Source organism: Mandrillus leucophaeus, unplaced genomic scaffold, assembly GCF_000951045.1.
Source record: "Mandrillus leucophaeus isolate KB7577 unplaced genomic scaffold, Mleu.le_1.0 Scaffold1332, whole genome shotgun sequence".
Lineage (NCBI taxonomy): Eukaryota > Metazoa > Chordata > Mammalia > Primates > Cercopithecidae > Mandrillus > Mandrillus leucophaeus.
The window spans coordinates 785110-808588 of NW_012101291.1; the positions used below are offsets into that span (position 1 = coordinate 785110).

The 23479-nt window shown below is 38.5% G+C and overlaps 1 protein-coding gene across 1 annotated transcript in view; it reads right to left on the reverse strand.

The window, feature by feature from the left end:
• Positions 1 to 21228, reverse strand: part of MICALCL (MICAL C-terminal like) — a 59790-nt gene extending 38562 nt beyond the window's left edge. The window contains exons 1-2 of the mRNA XM_011973038.1: positions 21055 to 21228; positions 18557 to 19832 (exon numbers count right to left, since the gene is read on the reverse strand). Coding sequence (XP_011828428.1) covers positions 18557 to 19832; positions 21055 to 21183 — 1405 coding nt within the window. The 5' untranslated portion in view covers positions 21184 to 21228. The remainder of the gene's footprint in view (positions 1 to 18556; positions 19833 to 21054) is intronic.
• Positions 21229 to 23479: the final 2251 nt, after the last annotated feature.

Below are 23479 nucleotides of genomic sequence, written 5' to 3' on the forward strand. Positions count from 1 at the left end.
CAAAAAGAGAAACAGTCAAGCCCCTCAACCATTGTTAGCTATTTTAAACAAAGCTCTCTTAGCAAGTGACAAAAAAACCAGACAAAAGAAAAAAATCAGTAAGGATATAGAAGATATGACTAAACACTATTAATAAATTTGACCTAATTGATAAGCAAATATAGAATATCACATCCAATAACTAGAGAATATATATTAATATCTATGTACATATACACACATATGTATTATTTGAAGTACATAAGAAATATTTATTAAATTGATTATATGTCAAGCTATAAAGCAAGTATCAATAAATCTCAAAGGACTTAAGTCACACACAGTATGTCTTTGGATAAAAGTGGAATTAAGCTAGAAATCAATACAATAACGTAGAAATTGTAGGGTCTCAGAAGCAGCTTTCTCTGACCTTCTCCTGCCCTCCTGGCCTCTCATTCTCTCCCCGCGGCTATCCATAGAAACTAGACTCCCAGAACCCCTTTCCCTCAAAGCCAGACATACAATCTAAAAATATTACTCTTAACTTTCCACCCACATTTCTGTGTAAAAACTGGCCATGAAGAAATGATCTGACTTGCCTTGTTTGACTCTAGATCTTAAGACTCCTATTCCAGAGAAGATCCTGCCCCGTACCCAAAATGAAGGAATGCTGTACGGAGAGGCCAAGAAGGATCTGAAGAGACAGGCCTTGCTGGGTTTCCCCAGTCTATTAGCATAAGATTTAACTCTTTTTGTCCAATTATATTTCTTCATGACTATCCATATTTTGTTGAACCTAAGCATAAAAATGAACAGTTTCCCTCTATCTTTGGGTCTGAATTCTGAAGACTCTCATGTCACATAAAACTATGATCAAATAAATTTGTATGCCTTTTCTCTTGTTGAACTGTCTTTTGTTGGTGATTTTCAGCAACCTTTCAGAGGGTGGGGGGAAGTTTTCTCTTGGACTTGACAAAATTAAGTAATATTTTTCTAAACATCCTATGGATCAAAGAAGAAATATAAATAAATTTAAACTGATGATAAAAGTGTGTCATAACAGAATGACTGGGATGTGGTTAAAGTAGTAATTAGAGAGAAATTTAGAGCCTTACATAAAGCACACATCATGCAAAAAAAAGAAAAAAAGTTGAGAAATATTCTAAGATCCATTTCAAGAAGCTAGAAAAAGAACCACAATTGAACCTAAAGAACGTAAAAGGAAGCAAATAATGAAGATAAGAACAGATTATGAAAGACAATAAAGATAAAGCAGAAATAAAATAGAAAATTAACAAAGTGAAAATTTGACTCTAAAAATACAAGATTGATTAAGAATTATTAAGAATAAAATGGGCAGAAACCAAAAATTACCAATATTAGGGATGAAAAGTGCTATAGAGTATTATTAAAGGAAGTTATTATACAAACTATTATATAATAATAAATTTAAAAATTTAGGCTGAATAAATTCATTGAAAAACAAAATTTGCCAAAACAAACACAAGAATAAATAGAAAATTTGATTAGTTCTCTATTAAAGGGACTAAATTTATAATTAAAAACCTTCCACAAAAACAGTTCTAGGTTATATGACTTCATTTGTTTCCAAATGTTTAGTAAAAATGTCACCAATATTAAAATAAAAAGCTCTTCCAGAGAACAGAAAAAGGACACTCTCAAGCTGTGTTATAAGACTAGCATAGGCTTAATACCAAAACCTGATAAAGATATAAAGAAAAATTTGGCCAGGCGTGGTGCCTCAGGCCTATAATCCCAGCACCTTGGGAGAACGAGGCAGGTGGATCAGTCTGAGGCAGGTCAGAAGTTTGAGATCAGCCTGGCTAACATGGTGAAACGCTGTCTCTAAGAAAAATACAAAAATTAGCCGGGTGTGGTGGCATGCACGTGTAATCCCAGCTACTCTGAAGGCTAAGGCAGGAGAATCTCTTGAATCCCAGAGGTGGAGGTTGCAGTGAGTCAAGATCATGCCACTGCACTCCAGCCTGGGCAACAGAGTAATACTGTGTCTCAATAAATAAATAAATAAATAAATAGAAAAATTTAAGCCAACATCATTTATAAACACAGGTGTGAAACTCTGAAAAATAATTAATAAATTCAACACAGTGATACATAAAAAGGTAGTACATTATGACCAAGCTGGGATTATTTCAGGAACACAATAATGATTTAACATTCAAAAACCTAGATAGTCCTAACCAGAGCAGTTAGGCAAGAGAAAGAAATAGGTGGCATCCAAACTGGAAAAGAAGGAGTCAAATAATCCTTATTTGCAGATGACATGATTTTATATTTAGAAAAACTGAAAGACTCCACACAAAAACCCTATGAGAACTGATAAACTTAGTAAATTTGCAGGATACAAAATCAATATACAAAAATCAGTAGCATTTCTATACACTAAGAGCAACCAATCAAGATTCTTTTCTGAAAAAGAAATCAAGAAAGCAATCCCATTTACAACAGCTACAAACAAATAAAAAAACCACCTAGGAATAAATTTAACCAAAGAAGTGAAAGATCCCTACAAAAAACACTGTAAAACACTGATGAAAGAAATTGAAGAGGACACCCAAAACATGGAAAGAAGTTCCATCCTCATGAATTGGAAGAATATTGTTAAAATGTCTATACTACCCAAAGCCGTCTACAGATTCAATGCAACCCCTATCAAAATACCAATGACATTCTTCACAGAAATAGAAAAAAAATCCTAAAATTTGTACAGAACCACAAAAGACCCCAAATAGCTAAAGTGTTCCTGAGCAAAAAGAACAAAGCTGGAGGCATCATATTACTTGATTTCAAATTATATTACAAAGCTATAGTAACCAGAAGCATGATACTGGCATAAAAACAGATACATAGACCAATGGAACAGAATAGAGAACCCAGAAATAAGTCCACACACTTACAGTCAACTCACTTTAACAAAGGTGCCAAGAACATACATTGGGGAATAGATAGTTTCTTCAATAAATGGTGCTGGAAAAACTCAATATTCATGTGCAGAAGAATGAAACTAGATCCTACCATTCACCATATACAAAAATAAACTCAAAGTGAATTAAAGACTTGAATTTAAGGCCTGAAACTGTGAAGCTACTAGACAAAAACATTGGAGAAGTGCTATAGGACATTGGTCTGGGCAAAGATTTTTCTGGGAAAGACCTCAAAAGCACAGCTAACAAAAGCAAAAATAGGTAATTGAGATTATATCAAACAAAAGAGCCTATGTACAGCAAAGGAAACAATTAACAAAATGAAGAGACAACCTAAAGAATGAGAAAGAATGTTTGCAAACTATCCATCTGAAAAGGGATTAATAACCAGAATATATAAGAAACTCAAACAACTCAATACAAAAAACAAACAAACAAACAAATAATTCAAATAAAAAATGGGCAAAAGACCTGAATAGATATTTATTAAAAGAAGGCATACAAGTGGCCAACAAGTGTATGAAAAAATACTCAATATCACTAATCATCAGGGAAATGCAAATTCAAACCACGATAAGATATCATCTCACCCCAGTTAGAATGGCTATTATCAAAAAGACCAAAAAATCAAAAATGCTGGCAAGGATGTGGAGAAAGGGGAACATTTACTTAAACACTGTTGGTGGGAATGTAGAGTAGTAAAAGTATTATGAAAAAAACAGTATGGCAGTTTCTCAAAAAACTAAAAACAGAACTACGATATGATCTAGCAGGCCTACTGCTGAGTATATAACCCAAAGAAAGGAAATCAGTATATTGAAGAGACATCTACATTCCCATGTTTATTGCAGCAGAATAGCCAAGATACAGCGTCAACCTAAGTGTCCACTGATGGATGAATGAATAAAGAAAATGTGGCATATATATCTATACAATGGAATATTATTCAGCCATAAAAAATAAAATCTTGTCATTTGCATCAACATGGATGAAACTGAAGGTCATTATGTTAAGTGAAATAAACCAGGCACAGAAAGACAAATATCACATGTTATCACTTATACAGGAGCTAAAAATGACAAAGCGGATCTCATGGAGATAGAGAGTAAACGGTGGTTACCAGGGAAGTGGAAGTGGGGAGGGAAGACTAAAGAGAAGTTGGGTAATGGGTACAAAATACAATTAGTAGAAGAAATAAGTTATAATATTTGATGGTACAATGGGAAAATTATAGTTAACAATGATTTATAGTAAATTTCAAAATAGTTAGAAGAGAAGAATTGTAAGTTTCCTAAGACAAAGAAGAGATAAATGTTTGAAGTAATTGATATTTTAATTACTCTGATCTGATCATGACACATTACATATATGCATCAAAATATCACATGTATCCCAAACACATATAAAACTATGATTTGTTGATTAAAAATACAAAAATGTTACATATAAAATTATGTCATTTAGCACATATTAACTAAAGTAACAAAAGCATATGATTATCCAACAGATGCAGAAAAAGCATTTGCTTACATTTATCATTACTCATGATTAAAACTCATAGCAAGCTAGGAATAGAAGGAAATTTTATTGATCTAATAAAGGACTGACGAAATCTGTAGCAAACATTATACTCAATGGTGAAATACAATCTCTTTCATACTGGAAAAAAGACCATGGTGTTCACTATCACCACTTCTATTCGGCATTGTATAGAAGGTCCTAGGCAGTGCAATAAGGCAAGAGAATGGAAAAAAAGGTATACAAACTGGAAAGGAAAATGTCAGGCTGTCTTTATTGGCAGACAACATGATCATCTTGTTAAATTCTATTCAAAAGCTATTACAATAATAAGTGAGTTTAGTAAGGTCAATATAAAGTTAATTTGCTTCTACATATTAATAACAAACAATTTAAAAGCAAAATTAAGAAAGCAATTTTATTTACAATGGCAACAAAAAGATGAAATACTTAAAAGATACATTTAATATGTGTGAAAAATCCACACACTGAAAACTAAAAAAAAAATTCTAAATTAAAGTGAAAGAAATCTAAATAAATTGAGAGATATACCATTTTTATGGATTGAAAGACCAAACAGGTGTCAGTTTATCCAAAATTGATCTATAAATTACAAGCAAAATTCCAGTAGGCTTCTTTGGTAGAAATTGATAAACTAATTCTAAAATTCATATGAAAACACAAAAGACCTAGAACAGCCATATTAATTTTTAAGAAAAACAAAGTTGTAAGACTTTCCCTACCTGTTTCCAAGACTTATTCTAGCTGGGCATAGTGGCTTACACCTATAATCCCAGCACTTTGGGAAGCCAAGGTAGGAGGATCACTTGAGCTCAAGAGTTCAAGACTAGCCTGGACAACATAGTGAGACCTTGTCTCTATTAAAAAAAAAAAAAATGGTTTTTTAATTAGCCAGGCATGCTGGTGTGTGCCTGCAGTCCCAGCTACTCAGGAGGCTGAGGCAGAAGGATCACTTGAGCCCAGGAATTGGAGGCTGTAGTGAGCTATGATTAAGCCACTGCACTCCAGCTTGGGCAACAGAGTGAGGCTCTGTTTCAAAGACAAGACAAGAAAAAGAAAGGCTTACTCTAAAGCTGCAATAATCAAGGAAGTGTGCTTTTAGTGTGAGGATGATTATATAGATCAATGGAACAGATTAGAGAGTACAGAGATAGACCTACACACATATGGTCAATAGATTATATGTAAAGGTGTCAAAGTAACTCAAAGGGGAAAGAATAGTCTTTTCAACAAGTGGTACTGAAGCAATTAGATACATATGGGCAAACAACAACAACAACAACAACAAAAACCCATGACTTATATTCGCTATAAAAAATTAACTAGAATTTTGCATTCGTTGCAATGTAAAAAAAAACATTATCTAGAGTCAGATTATGCTGAAGCCTAAAGTCTAGAAACTATAAAACTTTTGGGAGAAAACATATGAGGAATTCTTAGTGACTTTGAGTTTAGCAAAGATATCTTAACTATAACCAAATTATAAAAGAAAAAATCAATAAATTTGACTTCATTGTAGTAAAAAGTTCTGCTCTTTGAAAGATAGTGTAATGAAAATGAAACAACAATGCACTAACTAGGAGAGAATGTTGCAAACATATATCTGATAAAGGATTTAGATGCAGAACTCTTAAAACTCAATACTAAGAAACAACACAATTTAAAAATGGGCAAAAGATTTGAAAGCTACTTTACCAAAAAATAGACAAATAAAAAATTCACACACTAAAAGAAGCTCAACATCATTAGTCTCTAGGGAAATGCAAATTAAAATTGCAATGAGATACTACTATAGGCATTAGAATGGCTAGAATTTAAGTCTGACAATGTCAAGTGTTAACATGGATGTACAGTAACCGAAACTCTTGTGCATGGTTGTATGGCATGTCACTTTGGAAAACAATTAACAAGTTTAAAAATAAAATTCAATATGCACTTACCAAATGACCAAACAAGCCCATAGCTAGGAACTTAGCTAAGGCAAATGAAAACATGTCTCTACACAAAGACCTGTACATTAATGTTCATAGAAGCTTTATTCGCGTTCAAAAACTACACCCCATCTCATGTCTATCAATTGGTAAATGGATAAACAAATGATGGCACATCCATACAATGAAATCCTACTAGCAATAAAAATAAATGGATTACTGATATGGGCAACAACATGCATAAATCTCAAAAGCATTATGCTAAGTGAAAGAAACCAGACACAAAATACAACATACTGTATGATTCCATTTATATGACATTCTAGGAAAGGCAACACTATTGAGACAGAAAACAAATCAGTGTTTTCCAGGGACTGGGAATATGGAAAGGGGATTGATTCTAAAGAGGCATGAGAAAACCATTTAGGATGGTGAAAATAATGTCTATTTTGATTTTGGAAGCAGTTCCATTACTATGTACAATTGTAAAAGCACACGGAACTGGACACTTTAAAAGGGGAAATTTTATTGCATGTAAATTATACCTCAATAACAAATTAGAGTTTGGTAGAGTAGATGAATTCAATTGTTTTCCTACCTAAATGACCATATAGTCAATCACAGAACTGACAGATAAATCACAGTATATTCCCACAATGAAATATAGTTTACCAGGAGAATAATATGGCCACAAGAAACAATGAGGATAAATCTCATAAAAACAATGTTGAATCAAATAAACCAGAAAGAAAAGGTTACATTTACCTAATGAATACTGTTAGAAATCAGCAGTTATCTTCATGGTAGATGGTAGCCGTGTGGGATTAGTGACTGAAAGAAACACAGGACTTTTGGGGTTCTGGTAATGTTATGCCCTCATCTAGCTCCTATTACATGTATGTGTTCAATTTGTGAAAAGTTCTATATTTATGAGTATTTTTCTTTTGTGTGTTATAAGCAAGAAAAATGACTAGAAATAAACCTTCAGAAATGCAAAATATCTTTATGAACAATACTATAAAATGTAAATAATTTTTTAAAATCTGACTAAATAGAGGGCTATAGGGTGTTCTTAGATGGGAAGACTCAATATTCTAAAGCTGTCAAATGTCTTTAATCAATTAAAAACCATATCACTTAAATCTGCATTTAAAAAACTCCACATGCCTGGGAAAATATCTAATGAAAATTGCACAAGGTCTCCACAACTACAAGACATTAAGAAAATTGAAGACCTCAATAAATTCAGGGATGTATCATGTCCATGGATTTGAAGACTTGCTATAGTAGTACCCCATGTTCACAGTTTCACTTTCCTCAGTTTCAGTTATCCACAGTTGACTGTGGTCAAAAAATAGGCACGTACACTACAGTAAGATATTTTGTGAGAGCTAGATCACAGGCACATAACTTTTATTACAGTATATTGTTGTAATGATTCTATCATTAGTTGTTAATTTCTTACTGTGGTAATTTATAAGTTAAATTTTATCATAGGCATGTCTGTACAATAAAAAAGTGTAGTAAATACAATGATATGGTTTGGCTCTGTGTTCCCATCCAAATCTCATCTCGAATTCTAATCTCCAAGTGTCAAAGGAAGGATCTGTAATCCCATATTGAGAGAAGGAAGTGATTGGATTATGGGAATGGTCTCCCCTATGCTGTTCTCATGATAGTGAATTCTCACGAGATCTGATAGTTATTTAAGGGGCTCTTCCCACTTTGCTTCTCACACATGCTTTCTCTTGCCTGCCACCATGTAAGATGTGCCTGCCTCCCTTTCTGCCATGATCGTATGTTTCCTGAGGCCTCCCCAGCCATGCGGAACTGTGAGTCAATTAAACCTTTTTTCCTTCATAAGTTACCCAGTCTTGGGTAGTATATTTAATAGCAGTGTGAGAATGCACTAATACAGTACTATCCATGGTTTCAAGTATCCACTGGGGGTCTTGGAACATACCCCCTGCAAATAAGGGGGAAACTACTGTATTGCAAAGATGTTAATTCTCCCCAAATTTAGCTATAGATTGAATACAATCCCATTCAAATTCCCAGCAAATGTTGTAGAAATTGATGAATTCATTCCATAAGTCACATGGCAATGCAAAAGGCTAATAATACTAAGGCAATGTTGAAGAAGGACAAAATGAAGGATTTACTCTAGACTACGATGATTTATTATAAAACCACATAATGAAAACAGTGTGATTCGGGAACAAGGTCAGACAAACCAACCAACGAAACAGAAAACAAGGCCCCAAAACAGGCTGCCTAATTTATAACAAAACTGTCACTGTAATACAGTGGGAGGAGAATTATTTTTTTTTCTGTCTGTGTGTGTGTGTGTGTGTGTGTGTGTGTTTTCTTTTTTTTTTCTTTTTGAGACAGAGTTTCAGTCTTGTTGCCCAGGCTGGAGAGCAATGGTGCAGTCTTGGCTCACCACAACCTCGGCCTCCTGAATTCAAGTGATTCTCCTGCCTCAGCCTCCTAAGTAGCTGGGATTACAGGCATGCACCACCACGCCTGGCTAATTTGTTTTGTATTTTTAGTAGAGATGGGATTTCTCCACATTGGTCAGGCTGGTCTCAAACTGTCGACCTCAGGTGATCTGCCTGCCTCAGCCTCCCAAAGTGCTGGGATTACAGGTGTGAGCCACATGCCTTGCTTAAGAATGGCCTTTTTAATAAATGCTGCTTAATTGATTGGATAACAACATGGAAGAAAGTAAACTTTAACCTAACCTCACAGAATATCCAAAAATCTATCCTAGTTTCATCATAGATATGACTGTGAAAGGAAAAATAATAAGGCTTCTGTAACAGTGTTGTCCAATAGAATTATAATACAAGTCATGCATATAATTTAAAATTTTATAATAGCCACATTAAAAATATTTAAAAAATAAAATTAATTTTAATATATTTTATTTATCCCCAATTTCAAAAATCTTATTATTTCAACTTGTTTTATTTATTTATTTGTTTATTGGTTTGTGACCAGTATTGATCTCTTGCCCAGGCTGGAGTGCAGTGGTGCAATCGTGGCTCACTGAACCTCAACCTCCTGGTCTTAAGTGATCCTCCCACCTGCCGAGTAGGTGGGACTATGAGCATGTGTCAACATGTCTGGCTAATGTTTTTAGTTTTTACAGAGACAGGGTTTCCCTATGTTGCCCAGACTGGTCTTGAACTCCTGGACTCAAGCAATCCTCTTCCTCAGCCTCTCAAAGTGCATATATCTGACAAAGGACTTATATCTAGAATCTATACAGATTACAAATCAATGATGAAAGGGCCAATAACACAATAAAAGCATGGGCAAAAGACTTCAATAGAGACTTCTTACAGAAGAATATCTAAATAAGCATGTGAAAAGTTATGCAACATCATTTGGCACGAGCCACTGCACTGAGCCAAGAATGATTAGTGAGATGTTTTACATTATTTCATTCATACTAAGTCTTCAGAATCTGATGCATATTTTACACTTACAGTATGTCTCTGTTCAGATGATACATTTAAATGGTTAAAGTGAAATGTAACCCTACTAAAGTTGTGTTTAATATAAAATCATTTTACACTGCTTCAGTTTTTAAATTTAAATTAATTAAAATTTTAAAAATTAAAAATTCAGTTTCTCATTCACACTAGTTACAACTCAAGTATGAAATAGTGGCTACTATATTTGGACAGCACAGTTCTAGAAAGTAAGAGAGAACATCTACATGACCTTGGAGTAGGGAAAGATTTCATAAACAGGATGCAAACATCAACAGCAATAAAGGAAAGTGATATTGTTTGGCTCCATGTCCCCACCCAAATCTCACCTTGAATTGTAATCTCCATAATCCCCACGTATCAAGGGTGGGACCTGGTGGAGGTAATTGAATCATGGAGGCAGTTTCCCTCATGCTGTTTTTGTGATAATGAGTGAGTCTCACAGACCTGATGGTTTTATAAGTGTCTGGCATTTCCCCTACTTGCACCCACTCTGTCCTGCTGCCTTGTGAAGAGGTGCTTTCCACCATGATTGTAAATTTCCTGAGGCCTCCCTGGCAATGTGGAACTGTGATTCGATTAAATTGCTTTCCTTTATAAATTATCCAGTGTCAGGTATTTCTTCATAGCAGTGTGAGAACTAATACAGAAAGTATTGGTAAGTTTGGCTTTATTTAGATAAATACTTCTCGCTGGGTGCAGTGGCATTGCCTGTAATCCCTGCTACTTGGGAGGTCAGAGTGGGGGATTGCTTGAAGCCAAAAGTTTGAGGCTTCTGTGCATTATGATTGTGCCACTGCATTCCCAGGCTTTTATTAGAGATACCGTCTCTTAAAAAAAAAGTACTTCTGTTTATTCAAAGACATCATTAGAGAGTAAAAAAGGGAGCCAAAGAGTAGAAGACAACACAATAAAAGTATGGGCAAAAGACTTCACTAGAGACTTCATACAGAAGAATATCTAAATAAGCATGTGAAAAGTTATACAAAATCATTATCAGGTAAATGCAAATTAACACCATAATGAGATACCACTGTACACCTGTAATAATAGCAATATCAGCAAAACAAAACAAAGTGGAGACTATCAAGTGTTGACAAGGATGTGGAGCAAGGGGAGCTCTCATTCCTTGCTGAGAGTATATACATTGGTACAATCACTTTGCAAAACTGTTTGATAGTATCTACTAAAACTATCATACATACCTACCCTATGACATAGCAATTCCACCCTCAGGTATATGCTAATGTTCTTTTCTTAACCAAACCCGAGCCAGGTTCCTCTGATCCTCTTCTTAACTAGGCCTCACCTTGGCCTATGAAAAGAACAGACTCTCGACATAAGTGATTTTGTCCATCCCTTGTCTCTCCACATTAAAAGGCTTAAACAAACACTAACATAGTTTCTGAAAGCTCAAGATCCAATCACTAAGATGGCCATAACCTCCCTTGAAGTGCCTGCCTAAGAAAACTTAAGGTTGCCAAAATAATGGACTGCTTGTTTTAGCCAACACGTGATGACAGGCACCACTGTCACTCGTTCTCAGAACATTTATTAAATAAAAAGCTTACAACTGTGAATCCTTCCTCTGTCCCTTTGAGACACATGCGTATCTCCTACAACTCAGGAGTGTCTTTCTCAAGGACCTGATAAACCATTCCTTTGAAATGTAATCATCAGGAAGGATAGGGCCACTGTCTCCCAGTCTCTGTGGAAAGACAGAATTCTGACTTTGTTAACTGCCAGCTAACAGATGCAGCTGGCCTAACCCGCATGGCCACTGACCAGCCCTTTGTGATTTTTCACTTCCCTGACTCTACTGAGCCCTGACCACCTCCTTACGCCCTCCTTCTCCCTATAAAACACTCAGTCGCTTCTGTAGAAATTGAAGTTGAGCTCAGTTTACACTGGAACCTCTACCTTATTGCAATAGCATGTTACTGATTAAAATCTGCCCTTACCGTTTTAACCAGTGTCTAGCTTTATTTATCTTTGGCAATACTCAACAGACACAAGTACATATGTGCACCAAAAATACGCACGTATAAGAGTGCTCAAAGCAGCATTATTCACAATCAAAACAACTGAAAACAACCTCAATACCCAAAAACAGAAGGCACATAGTCATACAATGGAATAAAATGGAGCAATGGAAAAGAACAAACCACTTCTGCACATAACAACATGGATAAATATCCCCCAAAGAATGTGATATGGTTTGGCTGTGTACCCACCCAAATCTCAACTTGAATTGTATCTCCCAGAATTCCCATGTGTTGTGGGAAGGACCCAGGGATGGGTAATTGAATCATGGGGGCCAGTTTTTCCTGTGCTATTCTCGTGATAGTGAATAAGTCTCATGAGATCTGATGGTTTTATTAGGGGTTTACGCTTTTTCATCTTCCTCATTTTCTCTTGCCACTGCCACGTAAGAAGTGCCTTTTGCCTCCTGCCATGATTCTGAGGCCTCCGCAGCCATGTGGAACTGTAAGTCCAATTAAACTTCATTTTCTTCCCAGTCTCAGGTATGTCTTTATCAGCAGTGTCAAAACAGACTAATACAGAATGTTTAATGAAAGAAGCCAGGTACAAAAGAGTATATACTTGTATGGGTTTTTCTATTGTTGTGGAACCAATTCCCACCAGTTTGGCAGGTTTACAACAACACCCTTTTATTATCTTACAGTTCTGTAGGTTGGAAGTCCAGGCATGGCTCAATGGGGCCCTTTGCTCAGGGTCTTACAAGGCTGCAATTAAAGTGTCAGCTGGGCTGCAGGTCTCATCTATATCTCAGGGTCCTCTTCCAAGCACATTCAGTTTGTTGGCAGAATTCGGTTCCTAGTGGTTGGAGGGTACAGGGTCTGTTTTCTTGCTGCTTGTCAGCTGGAGGTCAGTCTCAGCTCCTAGAGGCCTCTTGTTCATAGGCCCTCCCATACCATGGCAAATTTACTACTTCTTCAAGGCCAAGAGGAACATATCTCTCTCAAGCTATGAATCCAGTCTCTGACTTCAGGAAGTCCTTGTTAAGGGCTCACCTGATTGACTTAGGCCTACCCAGGACAATCTCTCTTTTGATTATCTCAAAGTGAATTGTTTTGGGGCTTAATTATATTTGCATAATCCCCTAACTTCATCATGGGATGAAATGAAATCCATCATATTTATGTTCCCACCATATTCCAGAGGATTAGTTTTTTTTTTTTTTTTTTTTTTGAGATGGAGTTTTGCTCTTGTTGCCCAGGCTGGAGTGCAATGGTGTGATCTCAGTTCACTGCAAATTCTGCCTCCTGGGTTCAATCAATTCTCCTGCCTCAGCCTCCTGAGTAGCTGGGATTACAGCGCCTGCCACCATGCCCAGATAATTTTTGTAATTTTAGTAGAGGCAGATTTTTGCCATGTTTGCCAGGCTGGTCTTGAACTCCTGACCTCAGGTGATCCACCTGCCTCAGCCTCCCAAAGTGCTGGGATTAAATTTGTGAGCCACTGTGCCCAGTCCAGAGGACTAGATTCTACACAGCAAGCACACTAGGGAGCAGGAAGCATGGGGTCCTTTTAGAATTCTGCCTACCACATTACTGAATGATTCAATTTTTGTAAAGTAAAACAAAACAAAACAAAAACTGCAAGAGTAATCTAAGATGATAAGAGGCAGATGATAAGTACCTTTGCTGGGCAGGGCATATAATGGGGAGAAAGCATGAGGGAGTCTTTTGGGTGCTGATAACATTCTATAGCTTGATCTCAGAGAAAATTACACAAATGCGCACTTTGCAAAAATTCATCAGCTGTAGGCTTAACCTTTGCAGATGTTACTGTATGCACGTAATACTGCAATAAAAATGTTTATGCAAAAAATTAAAGAAGGTTCTCAGGGCATGTTCTTTAATTATACACAAGAATGATAACTAGCATTAAAATTGTTTCTATAAAATGACCACTGATAAGTACCTGAAATTAGTTTATGACTCCAAGTCATTCAAATACGCCAAGTTTATGTACACCATTAATTTAATTGGAAAGTTGTCTTGTAAAAATACAAACAAGTTAATTTCAGCCTGGCTCTTATTCAAATGATAATAACTTTTAGGTACTTCAATTTGAATGAGCATGATACTGTTTTCTCTCTCCATTGCATGGAAGTATGCACTCCCAAGTTCAATGTGGAGGCAACAGTGTCAGTGCATATATGTGAGTGTGTGTTTGGTGGACTGAGCAAGGAAATTAAAAAAAAAGACTGATGGGTCTAATCTGATAGGTTAGGTAAAATCTTTACTTTCTTAGGATACTGACCTAAGAACACTTGAGAGAAACACAAAACTCTTCTAAGAGAGGTGGCAGGCACTACTTCCAGAGCTGACTAACTCCAAGCTAATTCCATTCTGTACATTCCCAGTCTGTTCCAAGGCAAGGAAGTCATACTATTTTCTGATGAATATAAATGAATGTGGCTCTCCATGCTAATCAAAGCAGGAAAATACATTTACCCTAACTTATTGTAATTAGCACATACAGAAATCATATAAATGTGATATCAATGAACTGTAGGCCAATATTACCTATGAATTTAATGCAAAATGTTAAATAAATTATCAAACATAATGAAAAAGTAATAAGACATCATATAAAGTAATAAGACAAAGTAATAACACATCATGACCAAGTGGTATTTATCTCAGCAATGCAAGGATGGTTCAATATCCATAAATCTACTGTATAATTCATAATATTAATCAAATTAAGGAGGAAAAAATCAGACATCTCAAAAGATGCTGAAAAGACATTTGACAAAATTCAACATCCATCTGTGATTAAAAATATTCTCACCAAAATAGAACTAGATTGCTATTTCCTCAAAATGATAAAATATATCTCAGTCAATCCAGAAGCCAGTTATCATGCTTAAATGGGAAAAATACCAGCAGCATTCTCATTATGAGTAGGAATATATTAAGGAAATAATTATCACTACTGTTATTTAACATTGTTCTGGAGATTTTAGAAACAAAAGAAACCAGCGAGACAAGATAAATAAGAGGTATACAATTTAAAAGCAAAAAGTAAAGGTATAATTTGCAGTTGTTATGATTGTATATATGGGGGAACTCAGGGGAATCCATTGAAAAACTTTTACAACAAAGAGAATGTAATAAAACCGATAAGTACAAAATTACTACACAAAAATCAATAACTTTCATATATACAAACAACAGTAGAAAGATAAACTGGAAAATATCTTATTGACGATAGCAACAAAAACTAATACATCTATTAATAAAATTAATGATTATGCTAGATCTATATGCTCTAAAGTGTACAATATTCCTGAGGGTCACAAAAAAGACATGAACAAATGGAAAGATAACTCATACCATAATTTTGTAAGTTCTCGCCAAGTTACTTATACATTTAACTCAATCCCGTAAGAGTATTCACAGGACTTTTTTTTGGTAGATAGACAAGCCTATACTAAGTTCCTATAGAATATCAAACAAGCAAGAAGAGTCAGGAAATTTTAGAAAAAGAAAATCAATAATGGGAATACTCTTCCTACCAGATAGTAAAATACCTAAAATTAAAAAATATGTAAATATATAAAATTAGATATTTAAAATAGTGTGGTATTGATACATAACAGACAACTAAATTGAATATAATAGATGGTGTGGAAATAAGTCCAAGTTCAGGAATCTTATATGTGATAAATGTGTCATCTTACATAAGAGAGGAAAAGAGAGATTATTCACTAATTTTTTAGGATAGCCAGGGAAACATATAAAAAGTAAGGCTGAATCTATAGCTCACATTTTATACTAGGAAAATTTATTGATGTAAATACTTAAATGTTAAAATATTGAAAATAATCAAGAAGACTAGAAGAAACTGTGAGAAATTTCTTCTACAAACTTGGAAGACGCTCTTTCTAACTACTATATAAAACCCAGAAGCCATATAATAAAAATGTTTCAAACTACTATATGAAGTTAGAAATTTTACGCAAGAAAAGCCACTATAAATAAAGTCAAGCACAAACAAGAAACTGGTAAAAAAAAATTTGTAATTTGCATCATTACAAAAAAGGGCTAAATTTCCCTTTTGATAAAGAATCTGTACATATTATTAAGAAAAAACCAACAAACCATTAGAAAACTGGACAAAGGATGGAATCAACTGGTCACAGAAAAGAAGACGCAAATGGCTCCTCAACATATAAAAAGATGTTCAATCACCTTGTTAAACAAAAAATGAAATTCAAACCACTCTAAGATCTATATTTCACCATCAGATCAGTAACATACCAGTTAGTGCAAATGTAGAGATCGAGTTCTCATACTTTGCTGCTGGGAATGTGAACAAGCACACTGTTGATGAAGGACAAGTTAACAGTATCTATCAAAATTCCCGATTCACATATCCTTTGCTCCAGTATTTCCACTTCTAAGAATTTATCCTAGAGATAAATTCACACATGTGCTTAATGGCCTAAGTTCTCAGTTAATTGTTGTACCACTGTTTGCAATAGCCAAAGATTTGAAATTACTTAAACTTTGCATCATAGGGGGCTGGCTACATCAATTATGTTACATCTACACAGTGGGATACTGTGCAGCTATAAAACAAAGAAGAAAGTGCTTTATGTACTAATATGGAATAAGCTCCAAAATAAAATGAAAAGTTCAAAAAGAGTGCACACAGCATGCTGCCGTGCTATCATTTGTGTTAAAAAAAGAAAAAATATGATATGTAAATTTGCTCTTACATTCATAAATTCTGTCTGCAGGAATGCCTAAGAAACTGATGACAATGTCTATCACCAGTATAGGACCTGGATTGCTCAGGGACAAGGAAGGGAAAGAGGACTTTTTATTTTGAACCTTTTGTACCCTTTGATTTTGAACCATGCAAATATATTATCAAAAAATGCATAACACATTAAATTTTATGATGTGTGACATAATATACCCTTATGTCACACATCATAAAATTTAATGTGTTATACATTTTTAATAGTTTATTAAATAATCTATTTAATTTATTTAAAAGTTTAATAGTTTATTAATTTGTTATGCATATTTAAGAGTTATACTTCAGCCTGTCCATGCTTATCCTGAACCTGGCTGAAAATAAAATCTCTTGTTAATCCATATAGCTGGTTGATTAAGGTACTACTGAAGAGAAATAATATATTACTTGAAAACTAATGTTTCAAAATAAAAGTTAAATAAGAAAATAAAAAGGCTTTTTAGGAAAAAAGAAAAAGTTGATCAGCAATAGGGATGGTAGGATCACAGTTTGTTCAAAGCAGTCAAACAAGTATCAACAACAAAAAAGAACTTGTGTGAATGTTTAGCTAAACTGTCTCTAAGGGAATAGACTAAAACTTTGGCAAGGAGGAGAGGGGATAAGATAATACATTTTACTTTTTATTAGATATTTCCATATTGTTGGATTACTCTGATTATTTGATATATTAATTTTAGAATTTAAAAATTTTAATCAGGTTTAAATTATTTAAAAAGCCTACATTTTCATTGGTAAGCAAATATGCATAAGTGTTTAGGCTAGGAGTTTAAAGGGAAAAACATATGCATAAAGATGTTCATTCAACACCATATATAAAATATAAATATATGCATATATAACATATATACAAATGTAAGTTAAACAATAAGACAATAGTTCACCATACCTACCAGACAGGATATTCAATTAAATCACATTAATGTATACTACATGGTAATTGGCATAATATCTATGATATAATGTTGACTTTTAAACGATACAAAATTTTTGGCTAGGCGTAGTGGCTCACACCTGTAACCCGACACTTTGGGAGGTCAAGGTGAGACGATTGCTTGAGGCCATGAGTTTGAGACCAGCCTGGGCAACATATTGAGACTCCATCTCCACAAAAAATAAAAAATTAGCCAGGTGCTTCAGTCCAGGAGTTTGGGGCTGCAATGAGCCATGATCAGGCCACTGCCCTCCAGCTTGGGTGATAGAGAAAGACCCTTTCTCTCTAAAACAAACAAACAAACAAACAAACAAACAGAGGCTGGGCATGGTGGCTCATGCCTGTAATCCCAACACTTTGGGAGGCTGAGGCGGGCGGATCACCTGAGGCCGGGAGTTTAAGACCAGCCTGGCCAACATGGTAAAACCCCATCTCTACCAAAAATACAAAAACTAGCTGGGCGTGGTGACACACATCTGTAATCCCAGCTACTTGGGGAGGCTGAGGCACGAGAATCACTTGAACCTGGGAGACAGAGGTTGCAGTGAGCTGGGATCATGCCACTGCACTCCAGCCTGGGTGACAGAGTCAGACTCTGTCTCAAAAAAAAAAAAAAAAAAAATACAAAATTTCATGTACAACTTACTAAAAAATATTCCTATGGAAAGAAAGAAAATAAGTGAGAAAGTGGTGGTAGGGTTATACTTGATTGGTCTCTTTTCAACACCTTCTATAATTTCAAAACTAATTTTTTCAGATTTTTTCCAAATTTTTCACCTTTAGGGTTTTCCTACTTTTGTTAGTATTTGAGAAGCAAAACGAAGTGAAAGATGCCTGCTTGTCAATGCAATGAAGATAACTAACTGCCCAGCATGAAGTGCAGACATTTATCAGGACAGAGCCACTTACCTGCACCTCCTGCTGTAGGAGGAGGAAGAGGGGGAGGGGCTGCCTGGCACAGGGAGGTGCTTTTGAAAGGCTGCAGCAGCTTCTCTAGGGCCTGCGCACTGTCTTCAGGCAGCACCTTCGTCTTGGGGCTGCCAAAGAGGTCCCTGATGTCCTTTCTTTGTCTGGATTCTTGGAGGAAACTCTCAAAAGATTTGTCTTTGAGTCTGAGAGAGGAAAAAAGTGAGATTCTTTTCTTCGGAGGCTTAGAAGCATCTGGGAAGGTCTCTTGCAAACTCACTTTCTCAAGGAGTGTGGGGACATCTTCAATCTTGCTACAGGGTGGGGACCTAAGTGCAGGAAAGATCTTGGATGGCCGATTGGGCAAACTATGGGTGCGGAGGACAGGGTCAGGAGGGCTAAAGGCTGAGGGCCGGTTTCTCCCAGGGGAATGCTGGTCCCTGTCTTTATTGGAATTGGTTTTCCGAAGGCTGGATGAGCGAGTGCAGGCCTGTGTGGGTAAAGTTTTGGATTCTTGCTTGGCCCAAGCCTTCTTCCCACCTTCAGAGTTGGAAAGAAGGGGCTCTAGAGACCTTCGGATGGCATTGGCTATGAGCCGCAGTGGGGACTTGGGTGGAGGCACGCTTCGCTCCCCTTGAGCTTGTTCCACGGGGGTCCTCATCTTCTCCTGAGCCCCCCTCTGGGTTGGCAGGGGCTCTCTTGCTGCCCTAGGGAGCAGCAAGGGGCGGACTGGTTTTAGCACACGGCCTCCTCTATCATTCTCAGCACTTTTCCGGGAAAGTCGCTCCCCGGTTTTGAGGTGCACACTCTCAGGGATGGAGTCATTCCAATCCAACAACATGGTCTTCTGCTCCTGAGTGAGGACTAACTTCTTTAGGCCCAACTTCTCCTTTGCCAGCGCTGGTCCTCCCTCTTCTTCCTTCCCAGCTCCAGTACGCCCTTTTTCCCAGTCTTCTCCAGCCAAGGGAGATAGCTCTTGACCTGGCCAGTTCCTGTCCTTCCCCCAGATGGGGTGTGGGTCTCTGTGGTTGCTTCCAATGTCCCCAAGAGGTGCCTCTGCTGGCTGGCACTCATCAGAAGTCATCTCTGCAGGGCCTGAGAGGCCATCTTCACCAGGGCTTACCAGGCAGTACTCTGCCCACTCTGGCTTTGGGTGATGAGGCAGATACAGTGGAATTTCCCTGGGTGCTCCTTGGGCTATGGCTCGCCTTTGAAAGGTTGGGGTGGGAGGACTTGCATGGCCTCTCAAGACCTGTGAGAGGGACTCAGAAGCTGTCATCTAGATGGGATGGGCAAAAATAGCAGTTATTTTAAAAATTTCACCATTTATTTATATGATTAAAGCAAATCTCAATCTACAACCCCCTCCCCTTTTTTCTGACCATCTCAGATGCCCAAATTCAAAAATTATTTTGCCTAAGATGATTTCAAAGGGATACTCTTTGTTCTAAGTAGCTGCCTTGGGTCCTACCAGGATCTGCCCAGAACCCCCAAATCAGCATTGATGAAAGGCTTTTCTGAATCACAGATTACCTGGGTTGAAAGCCAGGGGGAAGGCAAAGGCAGAACCCTGCTGTTGTAAGCTCCTGTGCCCATGAGGGTAGGGCTGGCTGGGCCTCTGTGGGTGCTCAGTCATTGTCTATACTAAAGGGCATGATCTGCCCATAGGTATGTTCCTCTAACAACCAAGAAACCAAGGCTTCTTCTTTGGAGGCCATTAAAGTAAGAAGCGACAGTCACCCTCTGGGCTGAAGCTGTGGTAGCACAAGAATGGCCCTTAAGACCTTCCAATGACCCTTTTTAACCTCCCACCTTGCACCATCGAGAAAGTAGCTATTTCTAGCACGCAGGAACTTGGCCCTTGGCAAAGAGGGAACATGAGTGGACTCTAGGGGTGGCTGTGTCCTCTCAAGAGCTCTGGTGCCTGAAGGGCAGGTAATAGCACAGGGGTTTCACCAGAGCACCCATCTTTTCTGTCTTGTGCACTCTACTTTCCAGAGTCTAGAACAGGCCTGGCAGGTAACAGAGGCTTGATAAATACATACAGAAGGAAAGAGTCCAGCCTGCATATCAATGATAATATTTTATATTCAAGGAAGATGTTGCTTCCAAGGTTCTTGGATGCTACCAAAGGAACCCTCACTTCCGTGCCTTCCATCCTACAGCTGCAAATTCCTCAATGCCCTTTGCAAGTTCTCAAGGGAAAGGTGTCCTAGCAGCTCTGTATCTCATGGAGACCTGGCATGGAGTCTAAGCCCTGTAAAGTTTGCTGAGGGAATGACTGTGTCCTCAGGGATGGCTGTGAAGGAGCAGCAGGAGATTTTGTGAAAGGTATACATGAAGGTGGCTGGGGTAGAACCTTGAGAGAGTATCTTCTGGCCCTGGCTTTGCACTTAGGTTGACCTACGAGCACATGGAATCCAGAGATAAGTGTGGAAGGTGGGAAGAGTACAGGTAGCTCAGCTTCCTGACACCTGGGCAGGACCCTCAAGGACACTCACCTGAGGTGGGGAAGAACCATCTGGAGCATGCTCAGAAACACTGGCTGAAGAAGAAGATGGTGGGGAAGATGAACGAGAAGACAATGAAGGAAGAGGAAGAGAAGGAGAAGGGTCCTTTGGAGGTGACATAGTTCTTTTGTTCACTGGCGTCAAACCTACCAAGGAAAGAACACACTCTTCATTACAAAAGTGTTATTATTTTATCAAGAAAAGAGGAGGCTTTAAGTGAAGCTCCAATTCTATAAACCATCAGAAAGAAGAAGATGTCAGAGCCTGACTCAGAGGTTCCTGGTGCCCGAGGTGTGGGACTCAGAGGAATGGGTATAGCAGTATCAGGGTCCCGTGGGGCAAAGGAAGTCCCAGGGTGAGAAGTCTAAGAACCATTATGTTTCAGACTCATGCGAGGATGCTCTTGAGAGATGCATCAGGGCATTTCCAGAACATTTCTTAGAAATGTACATCTGCCTCCAAAGAGCATCCTAAACCCATTGTGGTTGGGAGCTGGGCTGTGTTAAATCACTCAGTCAATAAACCACCTGAGCTTTCTTCCCACAAGATGCTGGACCCTTAGCCATGGGCCCAGAAAGGTTAGACATCCACGACAAATGAGATGGGCTCTTTCTTCTCACATGTGTGCCAAGAGGCTCTCAGACAGGAGGAGTCATTTGAGATTTTAAGAGAATACAAGAGAGGGAGGTTACAGTGAGTATCAAATCATTTGAAGGATATGGAGTGGGCCCATGCCAAGCTCCTGTTGGTCAGGGAACAAACAGGATACAGTGTGGCTACTCAGAGATGGAGGTGAAAGGAGTGGGGCAGGGCCCTGAGGACAGGCCTGGTTCTGTGCTGTGGGGGGCTGAGATCATCTAGTCTGCTGACAGTCGTAGCCTACTGCAAGATCAACCAAGCTCACATATGTGTACTCTCTTCCTCTCCCCCTCCCCTCCTTCTTACTCTCTTCCCTTGCTTCCCTCAAGCATGGTAACCTTAAATCTAAAATCTCAAACATTTTGTCTCCATATTGGGTCATTTGAGATCACTTGCTCAAACTGATTCAGTAAAATGCCATGTACCCTCTCAGATCTGCCCTCTCAGTACCTACCCTCAGCCCAACCAGCTCTCCCATGAACTGTGGTGGCATATAGGGATGTCCCTCAGAAACTTCCCAGGACCGCCACATGGAACGAGTCCGCTCTCTTGTCCATCTCCCTGCTTCTGGCCGCTCAGCTGACTCATTCAGATTTTCCTCCAGGGTGTCTAGCCTTCAGATTTTCACCCGCTTCTTAGTGCAACACAATCCCCTGGTCTCAGTTTCCCCAAAGCTCCGAGGGATAAGCTCCTCCTCAGGGACCCACGCAGGCCAAGTCTCATCCCAAGGAGAGTTCCACTGAGTCCCCTCCACCCCTGGGGCCCCACACTGTTCTCGATATTCTCCCCTGCTTTCCCCCGTACATCAATGCGAACATGTGTGACTGCACATCCCAGGCGTGGGCTCTGAACAGATGGCACCACATGCACACGGTCAGCAAGCTCCCAGAGGGAGGTCTCGCAGAAAACTTTGGAGGGAAAAGGTAATTCTGGAAACAGATCTGATCTGAGGGTGGCAGGAAGGAGCTGCCAGGGAGGCGGCTGGCCTGCCTCCCGCTACTGCACCCCCATCGCAGCCCACGATTAGAAGGTTCAAGCCTAAAAAGGCAAAAGTTGTGAGTCAGTCCTTGCCTTGCTTCCCGTCCTTGTCCTCAGCTTGCCAAATTCCTGCCAAATTCCTTCCTTCCTTCCTCCTTGCACCCTCATTCTCCCTCTCTGCCATCTTCTGAATCAAACTCCTTCACTTGCCTCAATTCCTCTCAGCTCAACAGACTGCCTTTTTGTTCCCCTGAGGATCCCTCAGGGACTTCCTGACAGGAAGCCAGGGCCACCTCAGGAACCAAGCCTGACAGAAACGCCTCAGGGCTCACGAGGTCATGACCCAGAAGCTGCTCCCTTCTTCTCCTTTCTCTAATCCCCACTCCCACCGCTGCTAGGGGGTCTCCTTCTCTCCACACGCGGTCCTCATGCACTGCCTTCAAGATGGAACTCCAGCAAGGCTTGAGGAGATGAGGGAATCAAAGCCCCAGCTCAGGCCGCGCCCCTTGTCCCTGGGCTGCCCTTCAAGCCACTGCTTGGGAGGTGGGCACAGCCTGGGGAGAGAGGTGATGGGAAACCTCCCCTTCCTGATGCCCACTGTGTCTTTGGGTCCTCTCAGAAGATGGTGAAGGGGAGCCTGGAAGTCCACCCCTTCACATGCACACCAGCTGCCCGGCTCTGAGCAAGTTACTTAATCCCTCAGTCTCCTCATCCAAAAAATGGGCTGTCTGGTGCAGTTTCATGGAGTGGTTGAGCAGATAACATGGGCTAAAAAGAGATGCCCAGTTGGCCGGGTGTG